This window comes from Sebastes umbrosus, chromosome 7, assembly GCF_015220745.1.
Source record: "Sebastes umbrosus isolate fSebUmb1 chromosome 7, fSebUmb1.pri, whole genome shotgun sequence".
Lineage (NCBI taxonomy): Eukaryota > Metazoa > Chordata > Actinopteri > Perciformes > Sebastidae > Sebastes > Sebastes umbrosus.
This window is the reverse complement of record NC_051275.1, coordinates 13,241,079-13,260,155: the sequence shown is the minus strand read 5'-3', so window position 1 is coordinate 13,260,155 and position 19,077 is coordinate 13,241,079. Positions and strand designations below refer to the sequence as shown.

The 19,077-nt window shown below is 44.4% G+C and overlaps 1 protein-coding gene and 1 long non-coding RNA gene across 2 annotated transcripts in view; one reads left to right on the top strand and one right to left on the bottom strand.

Annotated features, from left to right (window-relative positions):
- The window catches only part of arhgap32a (Rho GTPase activating protein 32a), a 29,556-nt gene extending 12,108 nt beyond the window's left edge, over positions 1-17,448 (top strand). Inside the window, exons 5-22 of the mRNA XM_037775998.1 lie at positions 43-127; positions 4,319-4,405; positions 4,501-4,638; positions 5,349-5,441; positions 6,591-6,713; positions 6,901-6,978; positions 8,302-8,383; positions 8,501-8,650; positions 9,758-9,860; positions 10,508-10,652; positions 11,065-11,147; positions 11,384-11,491; positions 11,667-11,812; positions 11,894-12,107; positions 12,868-13,016; positions 13,192-13,266; positions 13,365-14,030; positions 14,197-17,448. Of these exons, the coding sequence (XP_037631926.1) occupies positions 43-127; positions 4,319-4,405; positions 4,501-4,638; positions 5,349-5,441; positions 6,591-6,713; positions 6,901-6,978; positions 8,302-8,383; positions 8,501-8,650; positions 9,758-9,860; positions 10,508-10,652; positions 11,065-11,147; positions 11,384-11,491; positions 11,667-11,812; positions 11,894-12,107; positions 12,868-13,016; positions 13,192-13,266; positions 13,365-14,030; positions 14,197-16,457 (4,786 nt within the window). The 3' untranslated portion in view covers positions 16,458-17,448. The remainder of the gene's footprint in view (positions 1-42; positions 128-4,318; positions 4,406-4,500; positions 4,639-5,348; positions 5,442-6,590; positions 6,714-6,900; positions 6,979-8,301; positions 8,384-8,500; positions 8,651-9,757; positions 9,861-10,507; positions 10,653-11,064; positions 11,148-11,383; positions 11,492-11,666; positions 11,813-11,893; positions 12,108-12,867; positions 13,017-13,191; positions 13,267-13,364; positions 14,031-14,196) is intronic.
- LOC119491786 lies at positions 10,862-11,493 on the bottom strand. The gene is made up of 2 exons (XR_005207655.1): positions 11,378-11,493; positions 10,862-11,141 (listed from the first exon to the last, which is right to left on the bottom strand). It is a non-coding gene; the product is annotated as an uncharacterized LOC119491786 (long non-coding RNA).
- Positions 17,449-19,077: the final 1,629 nt, after the last annotated feature.

Genomic DNA, 19,077 nt, shown 5'->3' with positions numbered 1-19,077 from the left:
TGATGAGGGGCTCTTGTGCTGTGTTTTTTAAATTTCTTTTAGGCTGACGTTCCCCAGAGGTCACTTCCCCAGGTTGGCAGAGTGTGCCCATTTCCACTACGAGACTGTTGACTTTGGCAACGTTCAGGTGAGCCCTGAAAAATACTTACAGTGACTCCTGCAGAATAGAGAGTTACTATGTTCAGTAATTGTGTCTTTGGCTCCAAGTTCAGCAGCCATTTTGGGGAATTGCTCCAGAAAATGCATTATTCTTGAAATGCTATATGGCAGTCGAATCAATATCCTTGTTTGTCTTGCATTTTTCACCTTTTTCCTGAGAGGCTGTTGGCGTGTCCTTTTTATCAAGAGAGCTATAAAATCTGAATGTTACCCTACCATGCATAAAATCATTATATGTTCACTGTCACAGATTTTATTAGTCCCATTCCTATTAAAGCCATGATCCGACTCCAGCAGCGTGTTAATCCTCTGCATTACAGTATATTACTGTCAGACTCATCTGACCTGTAAAACTGTGATCCAGCCTTATTAGTTTGACTCAAGCACATGATATGTCAACCAGTGAGGAAATGAGATGCAGCAGTTTCCTGGATATGCAGCTGAGTCTATCCAGGATTTGTAGGAGATGACTCATGTCCAAGTCAGAACCTGTTGACAAAACAATAGGGGGTGTGAGAATTATGTGGTTACAGTAAAATGAAGTTGGAGGTAAATGCTAGGTTGCACACTATTTGCATAATAGCGTATCCAAACTTTTTGGGGGATTTTTTTAGTCATGTGAGCAGCGCAGCTCTAGGAATGGTAATGTCACTCTGTCTGTGTGTCAGTTGGTTCTCCGCTTGCAGTGCAGACTGAAATATCTCAACAACTATTGGATAGATTCCCATGAAATGTTGTACAGACATTTCCCTCAGGCTCCAGACGATGAATCCTAATGGCTTTGATGATCCCCTGATCTTTCCTTTAGCGCTACCATGATGCTGACATCTTTGGCTCAGAGTGAAATGTCTCTAAGTATTTGATGGATTGTCATAAAGTTTGGTTACATATATATTCATGTCCCCCAAAGGATGAATAGCTTTAAAGAGGACCTATTATGCTTATTCTCAGGTGCATACAGTATTTTGGGTTTACATGCTTTAATGCTCGAAAAACACTTGTCTCATATTGGCTGGGCTGCAGCATCTCTTTCCACACCCTCAGTCTGAGACGCTCTGTTTGAACTTCTGCCCCGCCCCCTTCTGAAAAGCCCAGTCTACTCTGATTGGTCAGCTGACTCACTGTTATGATTGGTCAACCGAGCCAAACTCTTTCGGACTCTGCTCCAGCTCAGCTCTATCTAGCTGTGTTTGAGGGAGTCCTAAACTAACCGTTATGCAAATGTATTACATGATGACATCACCACGTCACAGAAGAAAAGGCGGGACTTCAAGCGAGGCGTTTCAGGCAGTTCAGGAGCAAGTGTTTCTGTGGGGGACAGTAACTCTCTTTGGCGTGGACTTTGGGCTTTGTAACTTTGCAGACCTTTTACATGCACAAAAAAACAAACTAAAGGAAAGGGAAAAAGCGCAAATGCACAATAGGTCCCCTTTAAGTTTAAATTTTTCTCAATACCTGCAAAACTAATAACATTCTCATCACACTTAGCTGAGTTTAGTTAGCAATTGTTAGCATGCTAACATGCTAAACTAAGAAGGTGAACATGATTAACATTGTTAGCATACTCACGTAAGCTTTTAGCTCAAAGCTTCACTATGCCAAATCATAACCTCACAGTGCCGCTAGCATGGCTGTAGACTTGTTTTAATAAACTGTAACACAGTCTGCAAGTTGCAACATCGGCTGCAAAGTCTTGATTTGAATATCCTGTGGTTATGGACTTAATTATTATGGCTATAATGACTCGCCAGCCAACAAATGATTTTGACTTATAGTGTAAGAAGTATATTTAAGTGTATTTGCAGCAGTGATGATGAGAAGCAGTGAAGCAGTAGTGGTTGCTCAGTCGTGTGGAAGTGGCTGTTAGCCGCCTGGTTAATTTCGGTGCAATTTAGTTTGCTCGCCAGCAGAGAGCAGCAGTCGTCTCTCCAGTCCACAAGCAGAATCAACAGAGAAAGAGTGCAATGAGCAGTGCATGCATGCTGTGGGGCTGTATCCCTTCATGCAGCGTTAATGGACTACTGTGCGTGTGGCGGGCCGGACGGGTCTTAAATCCCAGGATGCTCTCTCTCTCTGTTGGGTAAACGTCCTGCTGTGGTTGCCATGACTGTGATGTGATGGCTCCACATCAGCAGAGTTGAGGCAAGTGAAGCGGCACAACAGTTCCATTGACCTTGAAAAGCACCAGAGGGAGAAGAAAAGCTGAGCTGGAAGAGAAACAAACAGTCTGGGGGAGACACTGAAAAGCTGTCTGCACACACATGTACAACAACGGTGGACACACGCCACTGTGCAATCTGATTTATTTCGACTTCTGTATTGATTAATTCTCAATTTAATCTAAAGGGATGAGTCTTTTGTTCTTGCTGGATCTCCCATGATGCTTTGCCTCTGTATTCCCCAGACTGTGGCGGCGGGCAGGCAGGGAGGGAGGGAACCGATCAGGTCTCATGTATCCTAATCGCAGAATAGCACAAGGACAGTAGTCTGCCTCTGTCTGCAGCCCGCCCGACTGATTCCTCTCCAGATTAGCTCCAGTCTCGCCTTCGAGAGTGGAATGAATGAGAGTTGTTTTGAAACGAAGAAGGGTCGTCTATCAGTCTCGAGCAGCCTCGCCTCTGTGTGATGGATGAGCTTGTGCATCTGTGTGTGCCGGTTGAGCTCATTTACTGCCAAACCCCCCCCCACCCCCATCTTTGTCACTGGAGAGCGGTTAAGAGAGGGGGGGAGGGCGACGGAGGCTGAGTACAGGAGAGGGAGGAGGGGGATGAGATGCTAAGAGGGATGCAGGAAGGGGGGTAAGACACAGTGGGAAGCATCCTCTTTTCATATTTTCTGCTTTGAATGGAGCAGCGAGCGCGTGGCGATCCAAAGCCACTGTGAATGAGTGTTTTACGTAATGCAGCAGGGGACGGCGAGTAAGGAGCAGCGTTTAAACTCTGCTGCCCCTCAAGCTAAGGTTTGACTCGTTGGAGGAGCTTATTGAGGTCCAGGACTGCGTCTGCACACAAAGGGAGAGCCAACTCTGCGGATGGATACATGACATAGTGGGAGGTAACCTGAACGTGTGGATATTTCTGTATTATTTTGAGGCTTCTGGAGTCAGATTTGTGTGCATACATGACTCAATGCATGGATGTTTTTATGCACAAAGGGTTGCAGCTGTGTTTTATTTTGAAAGGAGTAGCCTGGGAGGTGTGAGCATCACAGAGGAAGTGATGCTCAGGCATGCCTCCCAATGGAAACTTTGCTGTTTCGTTTCATTTTTTTGTGTTTTGTTTCATCAAAAAGGGATCGTTGTTTGTCTGTAATTCTCCGTATGATCCTGCTTCCCATCATGCATTTGGCTTCCTGACCTCCCCCACAGCGGTACTTAATTCAAACGCTTAGCTCGGGCTATTATTTCAAACAAATCCTTGCAGTGAACGAGAGCTCTTCCTTCATGACTTATTCAAAAACAAATCTCTCACTCTGCGTTCTTTGTCGGTCTGGTTTGCTGTATCGCTGTTGAGCGGTAACTAGGTCGCTGTGCGTTGTGTAACAGTGTATGTGGATGAGTTGTTATAAATAACCAGAACTTCCCTCGGCCTCTGAGGCCTTTGAAGTCTCTTCTACAGTCTATCAATGTATTCCCAAACTCCTGCGAAGCTTTGATCTCCTCAGTTTTAGGGCATATAGAATATTGGTTAGGAGGCAGAGGAAGAAGAGGAAGAAGAGGAAATCTGTGCTGAATGTACACCGCCTCCATGCGCTGATATCTTATATATTATATATGTCATACTGCAGGATCAGTGCTGTGTTGGTGTGCAGAGGAAATATACCGCACTTATTTCCCAAATAAAGTTTATCATGAAGGCTGTCAAATTTAAAGAATCTGAATTTCTAAAGAAGTTTAAATAAAAAAATCCTTTTAAAAATGTTTAATGCATTTTTGTTTCAGGCCATAGTGCTTTGTTACTGGAGTTTTGAATGTTTTTATACTCCAGCCCACCACTCAGTATAAAAGCGGTTTTACTATTTAATGGAAAAAGGGGTTTGGGACATGATTTTCTTCTTGTACACCAGGTCACATACAGAGAGGTTGTTGTATTATACACATCCATTATTTAGAATGTGGGTCCTCTCAATATTGGCTCCTCTGTCTCTCTTTTTGTCATAGCTGGGCTTCGCAGAGGGGCAGAGCGAAGGACCGAAGGCTGGTCTGGACTCCAAAGAGCTGGTCTTTCTGGTCCAGATTACCTGCCAGGTAACATTCGGATAATAGGCTACACGTAGTGTAATATCTCAAAGTAGTTTTTTTCTCGGTCTTACAAAAGTTTTTTTTCTGTCTCTCTTTATCAGGGGCGAAACTGGCTGGTGAAGAGATCTTATGAAGACTTCCGGGTGCTGGACAAACACCTGCACTTGTGTATCTATGACCGCCGTTACTCCCAGCTCACCGAGCTGCCGCGAAACGACACAATAAAGGACGCTGTTGAGGTACCACAGAGCTACAACTCCAATGATCTGTGATCAATGATAGTAATAATTAGGGCTGTCAATCGATTAAAATAATTAATCGCAAATTAATTGCACATTTTTTATCTGTTCAAAATGTACCTTAAAGAGAGATTTGTCAAGTTGCAGTGGTCAGTGTGTCAGTGTGCTGACTTGTCTATGACGTGCCCCAAACTGCATGTGATTATCATAAAGTGGGCATGTCTGTAAAGAGGAGACTCGTGGGTACCCATAGAACCCGTTTTCATTCACATATCTTGAGGTCAGAGGTCAAGAGACCCCATTGAAAATGGCCATTTCAGTTTTTCCTCGCCAAAATTTAGTGCAAGTTTGGAGCGTTATTAAGCCTCCTTTGCGACAAAATTGTATGACTTGGTTTGTACCAATAGATACCTTAGGTTTTCCTAGTTTCATATGATGCCAGTATCTTCACTAGTACCTTTTAAAACTGAGCCCGCTACAACCTCCGAAAGATCGATTGTGAGTAGTGCACTAAAGAAAGTAGTGGCCTTAAAACGAATTTGCATGAATGCGTTATCGCGTTAACTTTGACAGCTCTAGTAGTAATTACTCACATATGAGACACGAAGCTTCATTAACATTTATCTGGTGATGAAGTTAATCTGTTTTGTTGTATGACGTGTGGAAAATTACTCTTTACTAAATCTTGACAATCTTGTGTCTCCATTCAGTCAGTAGCCAAGATGCTGGCCACCTACCTGTCCCGCTTCTCCGCCATCGCTGACAACAAGATCAACTGTGGTCCCGTGCTGACATGGATGGAGGTATGTCTTCTCATCAGCCGTTTGCTCACACTTTCTATCAGTTATTCACTCTCTAGAAATGACCCCATTAAATTAATTCAATATTTAATATTCACTATTAATATTTAAGTTAAAGGAACAGTCAGACATTTTTGAGGGGAGAACAGCTGTTTGAACCGAGTCGGCTGATGAAAATCTTTATTAATTTCAGGGAATAGGTAAAGGACATTATGGCCGAGCTCAGCACAAATAATGGAGAATTCACATTTAACACATGTAGAAATAAAAAAACAAGAGTTTGTGGTTTTGGAATATCTATGTATTCTATATCTAGATGAACGACTGCTGGGTATCCCCATAGTAATGCCAGGTCTCTGCACAAAAGAACGTATATTGCAAAGAAGTGAAAGCCAATTGGTCATTCCATTGCCACATCAGCACACAGCAACAAAGTTCCGCTTACGCCATTTTGGACTGAAAACGACTACCGGACACCAGTAAAACAACCTGCCTAAAAAGTGCTGTACAAAAGTAAAACAAAATTATTTCAATTCTATTGTCATATTCTACCAAAATGGTGTGTTTTGAACTATAAAATATTATAAATATAATGAGCATTTTCAGTCCAAAATGGCAGCAGCGGCTGTTGTCAAAAAAACACAGAAGTTTTGTCTCTTTACTTCTATACTCTTTGACATCGCCTACGCATGTGTGGTACCACTCTGCAGCTAGAGATGCTGTGCAGAGGTGGGCTTGTGTGGGTGGGACAACTCTTGAGTTTTTTGTTTGTTCTTTATTGTTCTTTTTTAAATAATTGTAGGGTTAAAACACTTTTCTGTCTCTTCTTTGGGGAAATTACTGCTGCAAACAGGTTTTTAACATCCAAAATCCAACACAATATAAAAATATGATTGGCTAGGCAAGCCTGAAGTAAATACCAGGGAAAATGCTAATGATTCCATTAATAAAACCACACTACAGTAACATATTGTGCTGCTGCTTGTGTGAAAAATGCCAATATTACTCGTCTCCCTCTATCGTGTTAAATGAAGCAGGAGCAGCTGCTTCTCCCTGCTTCCAATCTTCGAGCTGAGCTTGGCCAACATGTCTAACTCTCGACAAGAAATTTCTTTTAAATGTTGCTTTAAATGTCATTTTTTTCTTTTCCAGATCGACAACAAGGGGAACCATCTGCTGGTGTCTGAGGAAGCCTCGATCAACGTCCCCGCCATCGCTGCTGCCCACGTCACCAAGCGCTACACCGCTCAGGCCACGGACGAGTTGACCTTTGAGGTGACCTCTGTTATATAAGACACATAATCTCACATGAATCAATCTTTTTTCATCTTTGAGCAGCAGAATTATTTCCACTGGATGTGTTACATATGCATATTTCTGATCCCATCATACAGTAATGCCTTTTTAATGTGCTCAGCTGTGATCAGACGTTATTCTCATCATCGCACTCTTTGTGACCCAGGTGGGGGACATCGTGTCAGTCATAGACATGCCTCCCAAAGAAGACACAGGCTGGTGGAGAGGGAAACATGGCTTTCAGGTAAATCATTCATTCACATTGATGTTTAATAGAGAACAATGAAAGGGACAACTTGTCTCCTCTTCCAGTGAGGATGAAGTAGTGATTAAAGTAACAGTGAAGCAGAGGTCGGAGCGTCTTTGGCTTCGGTTATGTGACGTATTTCCGAGTAAACGGGCTTTAGTAAGGAGAGGGATTAAAGTCAAATCCTATAGATTTGAATGGAACCCTCATAAGTGGGCAAATACAGCGTGGTAGGGAACTTTAGAGAGATACGAACCTGAAGGTCTGCTGAGGACTATTAGCCTCCACACACACCTCCATCATCTCGTGTTGTTAGACCAGGAGGCGGAGGATAAAGCTCAAATGAATAAATTAGACCATAAACCACATTATTTGGAGCAGTATTTAAGCAGTACTCAGAAGATATGTAGCAAGAGATCAATGAATAATCAACACAGGAATCACAGGATTTTATTTTTCATTTCAGTGCGTCTTTAAGTAAAACGTTTATTCATCCAAATTAAATTTCGGAGTCCAGGGAATTCATCCATAAAGACATACTGATTTGTTTTTTATATTTGCATATTTGAGTTGAATTCCTTGTTTTTTTAAAGGGGACATATCATGAAAAACTCATATTTCAGTGCTTGTGCAGATCATTTCTGTATCTGGAGTACCTACCAACCCACAAACTGTGAAATAAGACAACCCAGTCAGTTTTTTGTGGGCTGCCTAAATCAGAAAACATGTGATTCAGCAAGCCATTCAGATTTGGCTCCCCTTCCTATGTCACATGCAGGCTCATTAGTATATACCGCCCACAGCTTGAGAACTACCTTTACAAAAGGTGCACCATTTTTTTCTCATGAGCCAATCAGAGCAGACTGGGCTTTTTCAGGAGGGGGTGTTAAATAGACAGGCGCTAAAACGGAGCGTTTCGGACAGAGGGTGAATACACTACAGGTATATTCAGACAGACAGTATGAGGAAAATAATGTGTTTTTTGAACATTAAACATGTTCTAGTAGAAACCCACAATACAAGTATGAACTTGAAAATGAGCATGATATGTCCCCTTTAAATCAAAATAGCAAAAAGAAGCTAGTTTGTCATTGGGGTTTGAGTGACACCCTGAGATGCTTTTCACGATTAGAATGCAAACCAGCTATTTTCAGCCTGAGGCAGCTTGTACCCTCATGCTTACTGACCTATTTCTGCACCTCCACCCGACTACAGTCTGCCACAGCACTAAACGCTAAACCCCACTGGTCCTTTTGAACTAACAAGTGTACCACCAGCTCCGTCTCTTTACGCTGCTCAACCTCTTCTCTCTACCTGCAGGTTGGTTTCTTCCCCTGCGACTGTGTTGAGCTGATAAATGACAAGATTCCCCCCAGTGTTCAAAGCTCGGTGCCGAAGCCAGGTACTCTTCAGCGTGTGTCCGTCCTTCTGCTTGATGATTTATTTAAGACTCGCTCGCGGGATGTGAGGTGGATTGATTTAAAGTGGCTGTTATGTGTGTGTGTGTCCTATTAATCAGTGTGTAAGAAGCATGGGAAGCTGGTCACGTTCCTGAGGACTTTTATGAAGTCTCGACCGCCGCCTCAGAAGCTGCGGCAGCGCGGCATCCTCAAAGAGCGAGTGTTTGGCTGTGACCTGGGGGAATATCTCCACAACTCAGGACATGAGGGTAATTTATTCCTACAATGGCTTCTTTTTTCCCCCCATTTTCCATCATGTAATTCTTACCTGCCGGCTGTTCACACGGAAATGTTTCACATTTTCAAACCGTAAATACCCGGAGAGGGGATTACCCCAGTGTGTCTGCTGCCTGTGTAGTGGATTTGTGATGCTTTGCTGTGACGTTTGATGTGAATTGAGTCGGTGGTGTGAATAACCAGCCAGCAGGATGTGCTCCTGCATAGATTCTTGTAGATTTGCCAAAAGCTGTGTCTTTGTTTTTTCAGACGTTTTGAAATGCCCGTGATATGATGGGGACCATTTCAACCATTTATGTCATTTGAATTTATACAGATGATTGGATTAAAGCTACATGGGTACCTCCGACACATTGATTCGGGTTGTATATGTCTATGCCGGGCCGTAGGAGGAGGTCATGTCCTCTGCATTTCAACTGGATTATATAGTATAAGGCTGCAACTAACGATTATTTTCATTGTTGATTAATCGATAAGTTGTTTGGTCCATAGAATGTCACAAAATGGTGAAAAATGTTGATTAATGTTTCCCAAAGCCCAATATGACGTCCTCAAATGTCTTGTATTGTCCACAACTCAAAGATATTGAGTTTACTGTCATAGAGGAGTAAAGTTAAGAAGTTAAGAAGCTGAAATCACAGATTTTAGACCTTTTTTTTTCTTTAAAAAATTAGTCAAACTGATTAATCGATTATCAAAGTAGTTTACGATTGATTTGATAGACAACAAATTGACAATTAATCAATTCATTGATGCAGTTCTAATATGGTCTACGATTAAAAGAAATGTAAAGATTTTAGGATTTTACGTAGCCCCTGGAATCTGAAATTATATTTTTTAACTTGTGTGCATGAGATAATAAGTCTCATCTCATGACCCCTCAGATTAATCTTGCCCTGGGATAGGAACCACTGACTTAGACTGAATTGATATTCGTTTCTTCAACACGATTTGAGTAGAATTGAAATAGTAGAGATTACACATATGTTGTTGTATAATGACATCCTAACTCAATGAAAAAAAGTGCAGTGATCACTGAGCACTACATCTTGTTCCTGAGCCTCTATTGTCTCCTGTAGTCCCGCAGGTTGTTAAGAGCTGTGCTGACTTCATAGAGAAAAACGGAGTCACGGACGGGATCTACAGACTGTCTGGGATCTCCTCCAACATCCAGAAACTCAGGTTTGTACCCATTTGGCTCATTATATTGATTAGAAATGAAACCCAGAAAGTATCAATAAAATAGCTGTAACCGAGCTCCCCATTAACACCATGGACGCTGCTCTCCAAGTTTTTGAGCTGCTTCTTCTAAAAAAACCATCAAATACAATTTGATTCAAGCTGTGCAGCTTTGAATGGCTGTAATGATTTTCTCATCTATTCTGCATTTGCCAGGAGGAATTCATGAAACAGACTCTCATTAGTAGATAAATCGGGAGGCTCATAATCTGACGGGGTGTTGACAGACGACTGAGTCGAGTGGGAATTTTCTCTCACATGAAAAACTTGTTGACCGTTCACATCTCGATGTGTTAGGATAATGATAAATGTGTGGTGACAGTTTATACTCATTAAGGACCTTCTTCTCTACCTGCTCCACCTCACTGCTAAATATATTTAGTTTGGGGAGGAATATTATTATCTTTTGGCAGTATTATCAATAGTAGTAAGCTGGAGAATTTGAGTAATAAATCATTAATTCTCCTCATCAAAAGTAGCTTATAGTGTTCAAATGTGCTCCTTGTTTTTGTGTTTTCATGCTGACAGATGGGCAGTAGGTTGACTCCCACGCTGTTCTATATCTTCTTCTTCTCTCTGTCTCCGTCTAGGCACGAGTTTGACTCCGAGCAGGTCCCAGATCTGAGCAGGGAAGTCTTCAGACAGGACATCCACTCAGTGGGCTCCCTCTGCAAGCTGTACTTCAGAGAGCTGCCCAACCCTCTGCTCACCTACCAGCTCTACGACCGATTCTCAGTAAGGAACTGGGGCAGGGACTTATGCTGCTGGGGGGGATAGATATGGCAATGGAAACTTGTATAACCCTTCCAGCATTGTGTGGAGGAAAAAGCTGCAGAGGACGCATTATCCCGTTACTCGGTGATGATCAAAGAACTGGAGAAACAATGCAGAAATGTTCAGCTCAGTTTTAAGTGCTGCTCCAAAAAATGGGGTCGTTGCATTACTCTCAGCTTTCTAGGAACAGCAGGGGATGTACACGCTAAAACGGAATAGCAGATGAAGCGAGTCAAAAAAAAAAAAACACTGCCCTGCTCTGACTATAAAAGGGAGAAAAAAAAAAAAGCGAGTGGGACTGTTAAGGCGACTCCCTCTGCTGTGATTATCGGCCTCTCAGCAGTGACGTGCGCTTTATCCTCTGTCTTCACAGGAGGCCGTGTCTGCAGCCACAGATGAGGAGAGGCTGGTCAAAATCCACAATGTCATCCAGCAGCTGCCTCCTCCACACTACAGGTCAGTGAGGTTTAAAAGCTCGATGTTGCACCCTGGTGGCCTGAAGTGGAATTGTTTGATTTGGGAAGTGGCATTAATCCTGACTGAACTCACCTGATCTGTGACTCCACCTGCTGGTAATATGGAGGATAACAGTGTTGGATGACCTGACCCAGGATTGACCTTTTTATTGCCTAAAAGGAAATGTTGACAGGTGGAATGTATATCAACCTATTTTTGCCTTTCTTTACCTACAGGACGTTGGAGTACCTCATGAGACACCTCTCCAACCTTGCCACCTTCAGCCCCATCACTAACATGCACACTAAAAACCTGGCCATCGTCTGGGCGCCTAACCTCCTCAGGTGACTCTTATTCTAGACGTGTGGCTGGCTGCATGCAAACTGTTAAAGTGGCATCCATAGCGCCAGCATTGCCGGTTTCCTTCTCGTGTTTCTGTGACAGCGAACTGGGCCACGTCTCCGTGGTCCAGAGCTGTGAAATAGGTTGTGCTGTTCTGTAACTGTAACTGTGTCTCAGGTCCAGACAGATCGAGTCGGCCTGCTTTAGCGGCACGGCGGCGTTCATGGAGGTGCGCATCCAGTCGGTGGTGGTGGAGTTCATCCTCAACAACACCGAGGCTCTCTTCAGCGCTAAACTCAACGCCATCATACGTGAAAGCACAGGTAGCTCAAAATAGGAACTAAATGACATGTTGCATCTGTTGTCTGAGGTTAAGTGCATCGCTAAAACACTTTTATTTTCAGGTAACAACACCTTATCCAGACCCAAGTCCCTGCTGGTCAGCTCCCCGTCCACAAAGCTGCTATCTTTGGAGGAGGCCCAGGCTCGCACTCAGGCACAGCTGAGCTCCCCGGCCACCACGCCCAGCCTCAGCCACAGCGACTACATCGAGGTCGGGGAGGGACCCGGGGCTCTGCTCGGCAAGTTCCACACGGTCATCGAGCTCCCGATGGAGAGGTAGCTTTACGGACCGCCTGATCAGTCCTCCTTTTTATTCATCATGTGAATTATTCTGCTTCATGAGCGCGTGTGAACATGTCATCATTTGATATTTAAGTTGTTCAAAGATAATGTTTTGTGTATGATTAGTCATACACAAAACATCAGATCAGCACTTGGTCGTTTATATCATTTAAGTCAAGCAAAAACACAAACACAATACCAAACATTACAGCCATAGACTGTATATAAAGATGGACGACATGACAACTTCCCAAAAGTGAAGCCAAAACATCTCAATTGCCCCCTGGTGGCTGGCTGCAGTATAAGTCATAAATCCCGCCCCCTCCATGTTAGCGGATGGAACATGGGCCAAACTAAAAGTCAAATTGCACGTCAAATATTTTTTTTTACAACAAGTTTCTGTCATTTTTAAGTAGTTCTTATTACGCTGATGTATGTTCAAGTGTTTATTTTTTAAGTTTTAATTAGTTATTTGATGCTATAAAAAGCGATTTTTGGATGTTTGGTAAGACAAAACAATTTACAGTATTTAAGATTTTGTCCTGAAACCTGGAATTGTAATGGGCATTTTTCACAATTTTCTGACATTTTCTTCACTAAACAATTAATCAAATTAAAATGTAATGAAAATGATCGTTAGCAGCAGCCCTAATGTTTTGTTTTTGTCATTTCTATTTATTTGGGCCTGTGCGAGACACTTTTGTTAGATGAAACAGAAACAGTGTTGAAGATGATTTTGTTTCTTGTGTCGTAGCGGCAAGCGGCCTCCTGTTAAGGCTAAGAAGTCTCCAGTGGGGAACTGGCTCTCCTTTTTCCACCTGGGCAAGTCCCACTCCGTGTCCAAACGTAAACTGAAGCGGCACCCCAGCGAGCCGAACGAGATAAAGAGCATTGCACTGCCAGGTTGGATCACTTCTGCTGTTACGCAGCCAGGAAACATACATCACCTGGTTGAACATTTCAATTTCTTCAACTAATCTTGACACTTCAATGTTTTTGAAATGTTCTTCTTTAAAAAAAAAAGGTGGTGAGGATTCATTTTATTGAGAAAAATAATTAACTCTGAAAACATTTGCAGGTGGAAGAGGAGACAGCGGCACGTTGCGCTCCACCAAAAGTGAGGAATCTCTCACCTCTTTGCACAATGTGGAAGGTAATTATTCATTAAAAACTTACATTTAGCACACAAGTGGTTTATATTATCTGTATTTCTGTGATTAAATATGCATGTGCCTTTTTTCTCCATCCCAGGGGAACAGCGGAGTTACCGCCCCCGCAGACCTCGCTCGACTAGTGAGGCTGTTTCTGGCGTCTGCAGAGATGACGTACGCAACACCAGAAGCAAAGACGACCACAGGACCCACCCACTGAATGGGAGTCATAACGGTGCTGATCACGTCCGCACCGCGGCTTATATTTCGCCTCCAACCCAGGAGGACGACCTCGATCTTTGTGCACCGGCTGAGGGCATCTATAGTTTGGACTTTGACCCCATGTCTTTTCAGCCCTCGGTGACACCAGGGCTGCAACGCAACAGAGACGGAAGTAGATGGAGGAAGAGCGCAGGGTGCTCCAGCGAATCGGAGCCAATCTCCTCTCCTAACAACAACATCGGCGGCTATCAGTCTCCAGATATTAGCCCCGTTCTCGGTAAAGGTGGGAAGAAGGTCATCTCCAAGCCGCTCTCTCCTAAACTCAGGAAGAAATCATTAAAGATGCAGGCAGATGTTCAGAATACATCCGCCTCTCCTCCGCCTCTTCCTTCCTCTTCTCCCCCAATGGAGACGCGTGACGCTCCGCTGGCAGATGGAAAGGAGGCGAGAGCGCCCTACCCACACTGCAGCCCGCTCAGCACAGCGAGCCAGGGGTCGGCCCTGACTGACCTCAGCCAGGCTGCACAGAACCTGCCCGATCCAGGTCAGTACCACTCCTCTTTAACAGAATATTTATAGTTGCTATCTATTTAAATATTAATGCATTCTATAGTTTCTTATGAAAGCTTTTGTGTCTTGTCCCATCATGTCTTACCATAGCTTTGTTTGTCCTGTCATACTGTAGCGTTGTTTGTCTTATCCCCCCCCAGGAACAGATAGACTTATGAGTTCAGTGTCTGTTCTCCCTCCTCACCCTCCCTTGACGAGTGCTGCGCGAAAGCTGGCTTTGGCTCTGGCTGAATCCGCCCAGAAGGCCAGCGGCGGCTCCCAGAGAAGAAACAACGCCCCGTCGCACCCCCTCCAGAGACAGGAAGCCGGTCACGCCCAGGACAGACCGCCCCGGCCCTCTGTTCTCGACCTTAAAGTGTACCCCCAGGAGTACCGCGGCCCTCATGTCTCCTCCCAGTGGCAGACATCAGCGCACACACCCGGGGAGAGCCGCTGCTGCCCTCATCCTGTTCATTTCCTGCCCGCCCACCCCGGCTCAGAGCCGTTGCAGGTCATCGGCGGACAGGAGAGCATGTGCAATTTCACGCCAAACGTCAGCCCGCTCGGGTCAGGGAGCTTGGATGGAGGCAGCGCGGAGAGGAGGGACCGCAGGGTGGAGAAAGAAATTATAGATGCCACACAAGCAGAACCCACCTATCAGAGCGTCGGCGTTTCGACACCCACCCAACCTGTCGGCTCCGCTCAGAGCCCGTCAACTTCTCCCGTATATGTGAACACCGACTCCATCAATGTATTTAATTTCCGCGCTGTGCTGGCGGAGACCTCCATGCCTGCCTCAATTGAGGAGGTCATTCCGCGTCCATTACACCCCTCTTCGACCCATCACTACAGCCCAGAGGAGGACAGACCTCACGGCCTGGTCGAGGATGTCTACGGCAATCATCATCTCTATCAACGGCCGATTCAAACAGGACGAATGCCTGCACCTCACTGCCCTCGGCCTGACGCTCTGCCACATCACCTTTCGGGGCCAAAAAGCATATACAGGCAGTCCTCTGATGGCCGCTACAGCACTTTAGGGTTAAGGCACCCTTTGTCACCTCAATACGGACGTTACCACAGAGATGAGCACCTCATCAGTGGTTGCTACAGGCAACCGGGCCAATACCAGAGGTCGGATGACAGGCACCCCGCGATGCGGAGGGCTCGCTCCTTCCACGCCCCTCAGATTAGCCACTACGAGCTGGCAGAGACAGAGGTCCTGCCCCCCGACACCATGTTTTACGTCGAGCAGGCAACGAGCCCGGAAGCGCCCTATCAGAGGCTGATTCAGACCGGCGTCCACCCCGTCCGGCAGCAGTTTGAGAAAACGCATGCCGACTATCGTTACAGCCCCTATTCTGATATGAACCCAGTAGATGGCTCCCGCTATTACGTAGAGCCCTGCAGGCCAAGCGGTATCCGACACAGCCAGTCTTACACCATGCGTTCCACGAGGGAAGGTGGACAATCGGATTACTACAACTACTCGCCACACCGCGTCCCTCCTGTGAACAGGGAGCTTTACATAGAAAGCAGGGATACTGTCGTTTATGAGGCTAGAGACGCAGAAGTTTTTGAAAGAGTCGTGTATCAACCGGTCAAGCAGGAGAGTAAATCCAGACGTAGAAATATAGCTGTGTCTCCGTATGAGAGCCCTGTCTCGCCGACTGACACGAGCAACATAATGCACACGAGAAGCAAGTCAGACCCTGGAAACGCCTGCCTCCTCTCCGCCAGCAGGACAGAAAGCCAAAATATCGCGCTAGCTACATCCCCGATGTCCCAGAGGTCTCAACAGGCTGACCCCGAGGTCGCCAGGCAGCATTACAGTCACCGGTCAAACGCGGAGCCGGGACCATCCAGGCGGATTCAGATCAGAGAGAGCTCCTCGCAGCAGCAGCAGCAGCAGCAGCAGCAGCAGCAGCAGCCGCCGCTTCGCAAAGTCCCCTCGCTTCCAGAAAGGGGCTGTCCTCACCTCAAAAACATCGAGCACAATAACAGAAGCCAAGCGCGAGGTCACGACCAGGATCGGTTCGCGATGACCAACACCGCCAACAGCTACATTGCGAAACCGGGCATCCTCAGGAGGTCGGGGAGGTCGCAGAGCACCAGAGAGAATCGCCACTACTATCATTACCACGCCAAATCCCCTGTGGATCCTGAACATCTGGGATCCTTTTCCACTCAGCCGAACAGAAGGACTCAGAGCACTAAAGTCAGGCCCACACAGTATGACCACAAGGAGGGGTATTACGCAGCGCCCAGACTTAAACCCACAAGATCCGGTAAAGCCGCGGCCGGATATTTGCCGGGCCAGGGCTGCATGTCTCCCCGCGGGCACAGACTGCTGTCCAAGGCTCTGGGTCAGGAGGCTTTTTATCACGCAGCACTGAGATCAGAGGCCGGGGTCTACGACTGATTGTGACCACTGGTTTTTATCCGATTCCACATCGGGGCCAAAGGAGAACAGCACTTTATCCTCTGCCAGACCAACAGACTGTTGTGTTGAAAGTGTGTTTGTTTTAACCGTCTGGAGCTGCTAAAAAGTGTGAAGTGAGGCCGCTGTTGCTGGGGATCCTACCGTCGCCATCAACGGGAGATTTGCAACGAGCTCAAAGGGAACAAGTGAATGCAGATGTTGTCTTAAATTAATTTCAAAGTAACGCTAAGAGAGGCATGTTTGAGAAATGATGGCTTATATATTTTATTTAATGTCTAAACAACAAGAGATGCCAAGCTAACTGGTTTTATTAATATGATTTTGTGTAGGAATGTGTATAAAATAACATTCATTTTAAATGTATTATATTTGTATAAATAACACACCGCTAACATGTGGCCAATGTACTGTACATTTTGTTTTCTATTCTAGTCTGCTCAGACTTCAACAAGCACTTTTGAGGATAACTGTGTGTGAAACACATTGTCTTAACGTTGCGTACATGAAGCCTCTTGATATACAGTATATTATATTTTTTTCTGTAAGAAACAGCTTGCTCTGAATCATCGTTAAATACTAAATTAAACCTCATGGTTTCTAACTTTTTACATATTTTATTTATCACACATTGTATAATGCAATCTTAAAAATAACAATGAGTGCTATGATTTCCCTTTAGGGTCAAAGCTACCATGCTACGAAATATGCTACACATCCAGTAAATGCAAATCAGCTCATTCAGTTAGGTGAAACAGTGTATTTTGTATGGCATTGTGGTTTTGTCACAAAAATGAACATTTCTTTCCTCTTTTAGGGAACTTTTAACAATGTGGTGTTTTACATAAAATATGATGTTGTTTTATTCATTAAAGAGGCTGTTTTAAATCCAAACATGTAGATGAGGATATTCTGTTAAGACATGTTATTTTAGTGAAAGTCTTTAAAAAAAATAAAGATATATTATCAGTGATGAGAGTTTGTTGAACTCTTGTGTCTTGGGTATATTTTAGGGAAGAGAATGTGAGATGTTTGAGCAGTAGCTCCCAACTTTTTGCCTTATCACCTCTTTAAAAGAGTAGATGAGATAAGAAAGAACTTTATTTATCCCGAGGGAAATTACTAAAGATGTACAGTTTTATAGATAAGATCAAAATCGATGCAGCAGGAGCAGAGATATCGTCTTTTTAATTCCACACATTATTTTTTCCTGATCAAAACATGGCGCCTACATTACCCACAATGCAACTCGACCGCCAACAATTCAGGCAAAGAACGTATTTTGCCAAGAAGTGAAATTCAATTGTTCGTTCCATTGCAACATCAGTGCCCAGCAGCAAAGCTACACCTTCACCATTTTGGACTTTAAAGCGACTACCGAACACCAGTAAAACGTTCGCCTAAAAATTGCGATACGAAAGTAAAACTAAATTATTTATATTCTATTATCATATTCTACCGAAATGGCTTGTGTTGAACAATAAAATATTATAAATAGGCCTATAATAAGCTTTTTTTTTAAATGGCGCAAGCAGCTGTTTCACCTGCAGTTTGCTCTTTTTGCTTCTACACTCTTTGGTTCAGGTGTGTGGGTGTGGTCTCGTTCAAGGAGGAGTCTCATTTTGAAATCTCGCGAGATGACGTGTTACAACGTGAAGACAACGGTGAAAACACCTGAAAGTGAGTGAGAGTTGAAGAGGAGTGTCGGTGTGCGGTGTAGTCGGTGTTTGTTGTGTTGGGAATACAGAAAGCATAGCTTAGTGTTATCTAAAAGGTTTCCAAAAGTCATGGCTGTAATATTTAGGTGATTTCAACAGTGTGGAAGATGCCAAAACCTCTCGTGAGACTTCTGAACGAGACTTCTCCTGGACCGAGACTTGGTTGAACACTACAGACCGGATCAAGTGAAAGGTAAATAAAAAAACGTTGTATTTCTCTGTAGGCTCCTTCCCATAATGTTGTTAGACACTTATTAGTCAGTGGCAAAAATAAGCACTTTTAATAGAGGTAAACTGTGTGACGTAAAAGGATATTCCTACCTGTTGCAGCCTGTTTAGCGGCTGCTGGTTGCAGCTGGTTGCAGCTGGTTGCAGCATTCTCCCTCAATACTGGACCAATTACAAACACTGTTGTCCCCAAAAGTCACTTAAAGACACAAAAACATGAGAAAAAAGGGTCCAGGTTGAAAAAAATAAGTTACTTGTTAAATCTTCTTGCCACCTGACCCCCCAGGTTGGGAGCTACCATGTTAATAGTACATGTGGCGCCTGCTCACCACCAGGTGGCACTGTAGCACTGAAGGAATGACAAGGCTCCCATTGCATTCTGGGGGGAGATCACAGACTTTGATTTGCTTCTCAGACACCTCATATCTGTTCAAACAAACATTGCAGAGCACTGTTTTGTTGTTTGTACTGCTTTTAAATTTTCAGTGGAGGTTATTATAAGAACCACCTGGACTTGATGTGTAAACATTGATTGAGTGGGAGAGATCCCTGCGGTAGATATAGTGACCTCGGCTGTAGATGACTCTGAAAGCGAGTGTGAGGGACTACTCCTCCTATACCAGCTTGTTGCTTTAGAAAGCCCCGGTTGCAATCGT